The sequence below is a fragment of the Polyodon spathula genome, chromosome 7, assembly GCF_017654505.1.
Source record: "Polyodon spathula isolate WHYD16114869_AA chromosome 7, ASM1765450v1, whole genome shotgun sequence".
Classification (NCBI taxonomy): domain Eukaryota; kingdom Metazoa; phylum Chordata; class Actinopteri; order Acipenseriformes; family Polyodontidae; genus Polyodon; species Polyodon spathula.
Window position 1 is genome coordinate 55,734,281 of NC_054540.1, and position 11,216 is coordinate 55,745,496.

At 43.2% G+C, this 11,216-nt stretch overlaps 1 protein-coding gene across 1 annotated transcript; it reads right to left on the reverse strand.

Moving 5' to 3' along the window:
- Nucleotides 1–3,015: 3,015 nt before the first annotated feature.
- LOC121317880 (phe13-bombesin receptor-like) lies at nt 3,016–6,119 on the reverse strand. Its single transcript, XM_041253976.1, has 3 exons — nt 5,698–6,119; nt 3,908–4,259; nt 3,016–3,366 (listed from the first exon to the last, which is right to left on the reverse strand). Exons 1-3 carry the CDS (start codon nt 6,117–6,119, stop codon nt 3,016–3,018), a joined length of 1,125 nt encoding a protein of 374 aa, XP_041109910.1.
- Between the last annotated feature and the right edge of the window lie 5,097 nt (nt 6,120–11,216).

Below are 11,216 nucleotides of genomic sequence, written 5' to 3' on the forward strand. Positions count from 1 at the left end.
AAAAAGTTGAAAGAAAAATGAAGCGCGTACTTTGTCACACAGTATTAAGTTCATATAGGGTCGTTCATGCATCCAGGGACGCCTTACAAAACTAACCAAAAGCCTCGTCAAAAAGGCAAGTCTTAGCCTAAACTAATGTCTCTGCAAACTTAATTAAACTGGGATGAAATTTCTACCCTTCAGCAATATATTATATTGTATAGATATGTACAATATCGGCAGTGTTATACAGAATAAAGAAACAAACGCTCTCTAATCGCTCTCAAGTTTGATTACTTTTATTACAGTACCTGTGTTAGTCTTTCTAATCCAAACAAAAAAAAAACTTCAAAAATATCAGCAACTTACAATGGGAAAAGAATAGCATTTTGTACTAAAAAATCACAGATTACCCCCAAATTTGTAAAGCACAGCATAGTATAAATCAGGTTTGAGAATGAGAGAAACAGTCCTCTCCTTGGCTTTGGTTGCTCTATAATTGAAGGAGGGCATCTTTCAGATTAATTCAAGTGCATGCTGAGTAATTCTGGCCCATATTGTAGAAAAGCTAACTTTTCTCAGTGTTAAAGATAGTTGCAGGAATGAAGCGCTTTACTGAATTCGAAATTGAAGTGGAATAGATGCGTTGGTGAGCCCCCTGAGGCTGTTATCAGTCGTGTAATACCCCAATGCTGCCTCCATTGCAGCAGGGAGGAGCAGCCTTGGCATTCGCACTGCCGTGGTTTTGCTCCTTCATCTCTCTATCTCGCTCTGCACCAGACAGTTATACATTGTGCCACTGCAGCAGAAGCAATCTAATCCGGGACTGAATGCACTTTATCCCTTAGGAGCAGTAATCACTGTGCTTTGCATAGTCACAAGAGATAATCCATTTTCAGTCAATCGGCCCAGTGGGTTTAATTGTGTGTGTGTGTGTGTGTGTGTGTGTGTGTGTGTGTGTGTGTGTGTGTGTGTGTGTGTGTGTGTGGAGGCTTGTCCATTACTTGTACTGAAATCCTTCATGATGTCACTGGGATAGGAAGTATAAAGACTGCTCTACACAGTAAGATTGACAGCCCAACTTAATGACCTTTTTTTCCCCTAGAAGAAGCAGACAGTGACTCAGGGAGTGAAGGGAGAGGCGGGGGGGCTGTGACTCTCTGGACCTGTCACGCAGCACTGCTCAGGGTGATGCTGCTCCCTGCAATGCACAGGGGAGACTCAACTCCACCCCCCTGCTCTGATCTCCAATCAAGCCAGAGCCAGCAAACACCAGGAGTTAGTGATAGACAGGGTAAAGCAGACCTCTCTGAAAATAATACCAGCATTGCTCTTCAGGTCACCACTTTCACTGCTCACTTCTATAACTGCAAAGCCCTTACAACACCTTCTAGTGGCAGGATAATTCAAAGTGATGCTCAGAAGCCCCAGTACAGAATTAGTGTGTTGCCACAGCAGTGCCATTGAAGATTATTATATAGTACTACAGTATTCACAATACTGTCATTATTTGCCCCAGTTTTTTCTCTTGGGTGTGTTTGTTGAACTGAAGCCCCCTGTGCATGCACAAGTAATGGGCCAGCACTCCATAGAAACAAGCCTGCACAAGGAGTTCATTCTATACAAATACTGCTCTCTTTATTCACAAGGCAAATCCAATGCCATGTGTTGGCTCAGGGGAAGGTGGGGAAGCATAGCAAGAAAAATCCAAGCAAAAACAGTACTAGGGAATCACACACAACACACAAGACACAGTATTAAATAGCACTGGGGAATCACACACAACACACAGGACACAGTATTAAACAGCAACATCAGTACCCCAGCCCCGTCACTTACAAGTGTTCAAATAGATAACATGCTGAATATCCCAGTGAGTCCGTGTACGAGCTACCGTGACAAACAGTTACAAGCCTCACAGAAAGGGAAACGGAGAGGGGACCCCAACACTAGTGCTGCAGATGCGAATGGGAATCATGTCACATGCAAGGCAATGTGTGTGTATACATCTGAGTCTGTTTAGCAACCTTTGATATTAGTTGATATCAGCTTCTTCAGTGCATCAGTCTGTGCATTTGAAGATAGAAAGTATTTCAGTATTACAGGCACACATATCTCTCTATACAGAACATATACAGAACAGAAAGAGAGGCAGGCAGACAGCAATTAAACCAGGAAGATTTGTCTGCAGTTAATTTTTAATGATGGAAGTGTTGAACCTGCAGCTGATCAATACGGCACAGTGGGTAAAGTCATCAGCACAGCAAGCACTCGCTAATTACTGCCTTTGAACTCAATCCCTGTAAGCACTCAAATCCACAGCTTCATCCATAGAGCAGGATGACTCAGCATTAGTTGGTCCCTCATTTGTTACCATCGTGTTCCCTATTTTTTTTTTAATATACGTTATCATTTTTTTTTTGTGAATGACCTAGTCTTTAACTGTTTGTAATACAGTTTGATATCTGAGGAATGGCTCCAGATTGTTCTCTGCTTCTCCCACAGCAGCCTATGGAAGTGTCACAGGTATCAAACTTTATTTCATTAGACAGAATTTGAAATATATATATATATATATATATATATATATATATATATATATATATATATATATATATATATATATATATATATAGCCTTGTTGGTAAATTCCTATTAACAAGCAGATAGATGCACAGCCTTGCCTAGGCTAGATGGATGGATAGATCCCTGCAGACAAACCGAATAGAGAGACAGACAGAACACACAGAGATTCCATAATCATCCAGACTCTGTCCAGTGCTTCCTCCCCCCTGGGGTCGACAATAGCCATGACCAATAGTCTGTATGGATGGCTTCCAAGCAGCATCTGAAGCCGAACAATGATAATGGAAGAGACCAAATAACAATGAAGAGCTATTTTGCATGTCGCCACTAGGGGAGCTGTCTGTCTTGCTATAGAAACAGGATGCGCTTTATATCAACCAGCCACAAAAGTGGAAGAGAAAGCTATTCCCCCCCCACCCCCAAACTCCCCCTGCTCCTATTACTTGTTCATCAGCCCTCAGAGAGTCTCACAGTAGCCATGGTGATGCCGGTCTGGCTGTGTGCCAGGCTGTTTTGGCGGGCATCCCGGCACCGGTGGCGGCACGCAAAGCAGAGCTGGGTGTTGAAGTGCTGGCAGAAGGTCTTGCTGAGCCAGTAGAGGGCGAAGGGGTTCACTACGGAGCTGCTGAAGGCCAGGGCCCGAGACAGGAAGGAGGCCAGCAGGTGGCTGATGGAGGAGTCGACAGAGGAGCTGTAGGTGAAGGAGCGGTACAGGTACAGCGCGTGATTGGGCAGCCAGCACAGAGCGAACAGGAAGACAAGCACCAACACCGTCTTCGCAAGACGCTTACGAGACTCCATCTGCAACAGGACCAACAGAAACATGCGCTTATACTATCACTTCATCAAGGCTTTCTTTCTTTCTTTCTTTAACATGTTCTATAACAAGCAAGGTAAAGTACCTTCAGCTTCAAAACAAATCCCTCAATTAAATCTTTATGGATGTTTTCTAACTCTTGTGAGAATGTGAATCATTCAGTCGCAATCTGCTCTGTTTAGAGATGTATTTGGGAAACTCTCCCTGTCTGCACAGATATCTATTTATAGCAGATCCAATCAGAAATCTATTTCCTAATCAAATACCAGACACATAGTAATCAACACTCAATATAAAAATATAGACTCTTGGCAAAACACTTGAAATAGAAACATCAATATTTAATAAGTTATGACTAGGCCAGGCTGTGAATTAAGGCTCGCTGACCCCAATCAGCCTGCGTTAATAATGTTAGGAACACACTGAGACCTGAGTGAACCCTCTTGTATGTTGAGGGAGGCCAGTGATTGCACATCATGCTCACAGAGACCGGGGGCCAGTGTAAAGTGTGTTTCCTGTAAGCACCTGTTTCCGGATGTGCGGGTGTTCCTCCCCAGGCATGTTGCTGGCACTCCTGACCAGAGTCCTGGCGATCAGGACGTAGTAGATGGAGATGATGGCAAGTGGGACGAGGTAGAAGGCGAGGAAGCAGAGCAGCGAGTGCGTCTCCTGCAGGGCTCTCTCTGAGACCGGGTAGGGTGCACACGTCTCGAAGGTGCTGTTGATTCCCAGGACAGTGAATGAATACAGGTCTGAGAAGACAGCCTCCGGGACTGCGAACAGCATGGACACCATCCAGATACACCCCGCCTTGCAGCACGTCCACAGCATGGCGTCCGAGCCCTGCATGTCCATGGGCCTGACGATCGCTCTGTACCTGAAATGAGACACAGCCACCCTGCTCACTGCAGACTAGCAAAGAAAACACATCTCATAGTCTTGGATGGGTTCTTTTTTGTTCATATTTTACATACGACACTGAGCATCAAAAGAAACTTATCACGTCTATTTGGATAAAATTCACTAGATGTGATCTACAAATGACAAACTCTGTTTTAGAGCAGGTGCAGTGACTTTTTATTGTGTAGATTAACAATTGACTTCATAAAGATGCTGCAAAATGATCTGTCGATCTTGTGCAGGTGTTGTGACTCTTGGTCTCCCAGTTCATGGCCTGTCATTGACAGAGTGTGTCTGGTTATACTGTCTCGCCAGGTTTGAAATTACTGGCTGTGAGCGCCCAAGACTGTGAGCCACAGTATGCTGCCCTAGTCCAGCCTGCAACATACCAATTGCATGAGCACTGCTCTCTCAGAAGTGGCATATTTTTTTTGTGATTTTCTTTATTGCTTTTATTCAAACTTGCAATTCAACAGCTGAAATCGCTCCATATCCAGTGTCCAATCAACTGTCTCACTAATTAGGTGAGTAAGTGCATATGCTTCAGTCATAGTCACTCAAACGTGTCAAGGTCAAAAACATTTTGTCAATGACCATCATTTATATACCTTTTTTCGAATATAAATGGGTTATAATAGTGCTAAGTTTCTTTTGCTGCTCGATATATTATTACTAAGAAAACAGAGCCCTCCACCCCCAGTGACAGATAGCCATTTTTCTTTTACAAAACAAAAGGGGGACGCATGACATTATGATGAAATTGTATGAAACTGGATCTTTTCAGCTAATATAACTGCATGTTCTTTTCTTCTTTAACATTGACTGAATGATACAAGAGGTCAACCCAAGCAAAAACTAAAGGCGCTTTAATAAAAAATGAAGCATCCTTCAGCTTCATTTGCCCTTTCTGTGGCAGAATGCATTCAGAATTTATAGAGGCACTACGCTTGCAAAAGTAATTTTGCAATTTCACCATGCTTTTCCCATGGTTCTACTACGTAGAAAGAGGACCTCTCTGTGATTTGTAATCCTTACTCATGATCATGCTTTCACTACGCTTTATTACACGCCCCTGTTGAAAAGAGACATTTCCTAGAAAACAGAACAGTAATTACGGCTCCACTGCTGTATTTGTATGGGTTGAATCCATCCATCACTGACGGGGAGAAGAAAAGCTAATTAAAGAAAAAAAAATCTTTCATTTACCAATCAACCATTCTGATCACAATCCCAGGTTTAAAAGTGATAAATTGTTTTAAATTCAGATCAAAAAACAAATAAGTTACTGTTTGAAAAAACAAACCATAGCGGTACTTGTGTTGTTATGAGCTCCGAGGACTCTGATGATAACAACAGAAGCTAAACAAAGAGAGCGAACCCGTCACTGGGACCACTCACAGCAACAAACCCATTACCTGTCAGCGCTGAGGGCGGTCAAGGTAAACACGGACACGCCGACCGAGGCCAGCTGGATGAAAGAGATGATCTTGCAGCCAGCTCTGCCGAAGAGCCACCTATCCGCAAAGTAGCGACTGGCGTCCACCGGCACGCAGGTCAGCAAAAGCAGCAGGTCTCCCACAGCCAGGCTGGCAATAAAGATGTTAGGGACTGTCTGCATGGACTTGATCGTGACAAACACTTTAATCAGAATGACATTTCCTAGGAGACCCACGGCGATGATGGTGCAGTAGATAGACAGGACCGTGCAGAGAACGGCCGGTGCAAGGGGCGCTGCTTCAGCTGGCGCGCTGTCCAAGGTGCTGAAATTCTGAGCGCTGCTTGAATCACCGGGCTCGACGGTGCTGAACATTGTCGAAGTCTCGTTGGAAGAGCCCATGTCGAAAGATAGTCACAATCTTCGTGAATCTTAATTAACATTAGAACTGCTACACATACTTTAAAAAAAAATGTTCTGTATGGATTAATGCTTACTTCAGTACTGCAAAGCCAGCCCAGAGTGTAGTTAATCAGACTTCTTGTCTCGTGGTCTAAAGTAAGTAAAGTACAAAGTGGGTGGATAATCTGTTGATTGGTGACTGGTTTAGTTTCAGCGCACGTTACATTTCACATCAAGCATGGGGCGTTTCTGTACTGAAATTATATTGCATCCTTGAATTCACAAAACACAACTGAATTGTATAGCCTTCTATTCTATATCGTTTGTATAAACTATTCGCTCTGTGATGTTTCGTGTTATAATAGGTATACACCAGATGTCAATGTGCAGAACCATATTCAATAAAGGTGTTCTTCTCGCTCAGAAGCACAGCAGCGCATTTAACTCGTGGGGGTTAATTGCTGCTTTTACCTCCACGATTTAAAATTATTGTTGTTTTGTTCTTCTGTTTGCTGGTTTGTTTGGTTGTGTTCTGACTGGAAAGGATGTTACCTGTGTGAAATCCCTGCTGTGTTCATTAAAGCAGCCCCTGACACGACCCCTCTGGATCAAAGGGCTGTCAGGAATGAGAAAATAATACAACTGATACAACAGTACCACTGCGCGGTAAGTGAAAACACAATAATAAGATGGATTTAACCCTATTCATGAATGTTTTATACACGAACAACCATCCACAGTCCAAGACAAACAGTGTTGTAAACAAGTCGGGCTTTTATAAGTGTATTCAAACTTTGTTTTAACCGTTAAATTGATCGGTATGTTTTTGTCAGTATCTTTGCCCAGATGAGCTCAGCAACACATATTGTATATTAAATAAATGCGCAGGATGCTTTTCACAAAAATGTAAACACAATAAACATTCCAGTAAAAAACGGGTCTGTGAAAGTCAGTTAACAGTCACTTTAATGTACTTCCTTCCCAACTGTTTAAGCGATATTGCTGTAGCTGGGAAAGCTTTTTAAATAAAAATGTCCCCTTCAGAGATTAAATTAATTGGTTCAATTCAACCCAAATAAGTCAAAATAATACACACCGCTCACCCTCCTTTCCAGGGTCCAAGCTTCACAACAGTACAGAGCTGTCATTTAAACTGACAGAGCAACTTATTCAAAAAATCTACACTTCCAGATAAAAACTACTGTAAAAGGCTTTCATAGAGAGAGCTGTTCTCACTGTACTGTATGTTTCAAATATTGAATTTCACTTCAATGAATAGTATTTTGACAGCGTCTGAACGGCCTCATACATTAGACTACCACAGAAGCACATCGGGTAATGTTCGTTACCGTGACCAGAATTTGTTTTTCCAGGTCCACTTTTGGGGCTGTGGGCTCCAGGGGAATTTCCCCGCTCTTTCGGCGTGCCTGCGCAATTTGAATACATTTACTGATATGTTTTATAGTTACGCATAAAATGCTTATTTCTTGTCAGTCTTTCTGTATCAAGCACGTAGTGCATTCTGAGCACAGGCCGTCCTTCTAAAAGACTTTTACCTGGAGACCTCAATATTGAATATTTTTGCTTTGTTATTTTTTTTTCTTGTATCTGATATTCTTTAAAGCCGTATGTCCTGCTGTTATATTCAGCTGTCAACAACAACCGAAAGGTCTGCTCTGTTATGGCAAGCAGGGACCACACATCACGCGGCTGAGCTGGTGTGAAAGCTTTTAGGAAGCGCAGTCATTGTTGTCACATCGTTTGTTTTCTTCTTGACCGAGATGCTCCAAGCGTGTTTCTTTGTGGACCTCTCAGACGCTTTGTTGCATTCAAGCCAGATCTAAACTTGATCTGAAGTCTGATACGCGGAATGAATAAGCAGCGCCGGGGGTGAGGGGAACTAGAAAGGTCAGGTATCTCTGCAATCTTCTGCTGGATTTCCTCAGGGTACTTCAGGTATCAGAGTCGGCAGCGTGTGTGTGATCTGATCTCCTCAAACTCCATTATTGACTAAAGAAAGCAAGTTTCTCCAGTATATACAATCACAAACTTCCTTTAACATGCTTACTGCATTGTGCAATTTTGATCCCCCGGGATGCAACATTTCAGCCCTGTTTGATATTTCTAAAAATCTCTTTGAAGTAGCTGAAAAGATCCAGCTGCAGGGCAGCCCCCTCCGATAGGTGTATCCTGGAAGCCCAGACTGCTTCTGCAATACCAACCCGTTTATTTTAGTTTTATATTCATTCTTAAGATTTTAGAATATGTTGATGCTGACTACTAGTCAAAACATCAGTAAAAAAATATATACTTTTAGTACTGCAATACCTATTTTTATTAAGTGGTTTATGTTTTTTTTTTTCAATGTACTCACAGTGCCAACATGTGTGCAAATACTGTGTGTAATCACAGTATAAGTGTATGTTATCTGATACAGCAGTCTTCACAAAACAAGCATTTACTACACTTTACTCTGTGAATATCATACTGTGCGTGCATCTAATTTAGCAATACAATATATAATAATGTTTCTATTACAACAAACTACAATGTATACAAATACAACAAGGATGTGTCCATTACTCTGCCTGGGTTTATTTGTGGATTATGTGTACAATATTTTATGATTTCAATAAAAGAGTTGCATTAGACCATTACATATTTAAGCGCTTTGCTGAACAAGGTGTTAGCATGCATGCATTGCATTTGTATATGTACACAATTAACAATCGTTTTCTTTTCCCCCATATTTGCGAATGCAATTAAAAGGATGTATTGTCACATAAAAAACAAGGCATTAAAAACAGCACCAGAAATTAAGAGCACATGATAAAATAAAATTTAACTAAACAATAATGGAATAATAATAATTAGTGGCAATTAAAAACAAACTGGCACCCACAAAGGGCAGGTTCTGCAAGGCTGGATTCAGGAAGATTAGGCAACCTGAACATGAGCCATTCACGTAAACTGGGCGAATGTACCCCCAAGAGACTGGATGGTGTATATCTACCGATATATTCAGTAATTATATATGTTCTAACTATGGTTCTCCTCATTGCTATACGACCAGCTCAGAGTCCAGACAGCACCCTCTTGTGGTACAGTGGTGGAAATGTTAAGACTGAAGGAAAGAGGTGAAGTTCAAGGCTGGTGCTGTGGTCCTGGGTCCAGTGTTCCTGACAGGGAGCAGGGGGGAGAGGGGTCACTTCTTCCAGCAGGGCTGCTGGCAGTGCACTTCCAAAGCATTCGTCTGAACTCTGAACACGATGGGGAATGAGGGGCTGCTCCTTGTGGAAGAGGCTGTCGAAGAGTTTTCATAGACCAGATCTAAAGGGAAACAAAGATCAAACAGAGAGATCTGTGTGTGTGTGTGGGGGGGGTGGGGGTTAAGAATTTAAATACTGAGCTTAAGACTTAAATTAGTTCTTAACCCTAACCCTAACATTAACCATAAAAGCAGTGTCTCAAAGAGAGCATTTAATATGGATGTCTCTCTGCCCCAGGTAAAGAGCGTGGCCCATCTGTCTGCCCCAGGTAAAGAGCGTGGCCCGTCTGTCTTCCCCAGGTAAAGAGCGCGGCCCTTCTCTCTGCCCCAGGTAAAGAGCGTGGCCCGTCTCTCTGCCCCAGGTAAAGAGCGTGGCCCATCTCTCTGCCCCAGGTAAAGAGCGTGGCCCGTCTCTCTGCCCCGAGTAAGGGGCGTGGCCCGTGGAATATGCCCTTGGAATATGCCCCTGCAGTTTTCTTATTCCCCTTTGGTAGGTTCAGTCCATCAAAATACAGGATACGAAACAGTTGTATGATATAAAACCAAGATATAAACTAATTGCAATTGGAATTTGATTTATTTATTTATTTAATTGTTCATCTTTTAGCACATTACAAAATCCATGCTCTAACTCCACCCCACCCTGATTAGAAACCCTAGCAGGGCCAGGGTGTTTCGAAGCTGACTATTGTGCTGCTTGCTGACTGGACATGCAGTAGCCTCCCCCAGCCAGGTCTGGCTGTGTTTCTTACCCAGTTGGGATCCCACGGTCGAGATGAGCTTCCTCCCGGAGTCAGACCCATTGGAGGTACTGCTAGTGGAGTTGGACTTGTGAGACTTGACCGATTTCACTGAGGGGCTGCGAGCCACTTGATTCGCTCTGGACCGGCCGTATGTACCAGACCTGCTCCAGTCTGGAAAAGAAAAGCCACCTTTCTTCTTCTTACTATTTGTATTAGCAGCAGCTGAATCAGTAATTGTACCAGACTTTGAGACCTGGTTTGTGTTACATGCTTTTTCAACTCCTAACACTATGCAGAACTTTCAAGACCTTAGACATTCAAGACCTTAGTCATTAGACGGGCAAAGCAATTTAGTTACATCAACACATTGCACGTTGCTTGCCATGCCACCACTAGTTATATCTATAAAATATAAGAATACAGAGAGAGAGAGAAGGGAGTTCCAGAGCCTCCACCCCTGTAGAGCCAGAGGGATTATATTTAATAGTAAAATACCTGAGTATTCGTTGAGCCTGAACCTGCCACAGCACAGGTGGATCCTCCACTGCTTGCGGACGTTCTCTTTCAGCAGGCAGTGAAACACGAAGATGAAGAATCCTGGGACGACAATGCAGCCCTATATTGCATTAACAGCATAGCCAAATATCTCAAGGTGACAGCACAGCACAGTGCAGCAAAGCATACTGAAAGCATGCTAATGCATGGCAGACTAGGTAATGTAAAGCGCTTCACTGCGTTTATCCATTTTCAGAGTCTGCATTTGCTCTTACCTTGCAGGGAGTTGCAGATGGAGAAGAGGTAGAGGAATGGCACCTTGGCGGGGCCCCAGGCGAAGCAGCCAAAGCCCCATGTGAGCCCCAGCAGGAAGGTTAGGCTGACCACGCTCTTCATATTGGACAGGTGCCCGCTCTGGCTGCCTGCCGGCTTCCTGGCCTTCAAGCTGTGGATCTGGACCAGCACAACAATGAACACAGCCAGGTTGCACACCAGGATCAGCAGGAAGTAGGCCACCACTGACACGTAGAAGGCCACGTTGTCCTGGACCCAGCAGCTGCAGGAGACCCATGCAGAGAAGAGCAATTAATC

Excerpts from the sequence above, each read along its gene's own strand:
- LOC121317880 (XM_041253976.1), bottom strand. The coding sequence starts at position 6,119 with ATGGGCTCTTCCAACGAGACTTCGACAATGTTCAGCACCGTCGAGCCC. Across the intron at positions 4,260-5,697 it reads ACCGCCCTCAGCGCTGACAG|GTACAGAGCGATCGTCAGGC; the intron begins GTAATGGGTTTG and ends GTCTCATTTCAG. Across the intron at positions 3,367-3,907 it reads ACCCGCACATCCGGAAACAG|ATGGAGTCTCGTAAGCGTCT; the intron begins GTGCTTACAGGA and ends GTCCTGTTGCAG.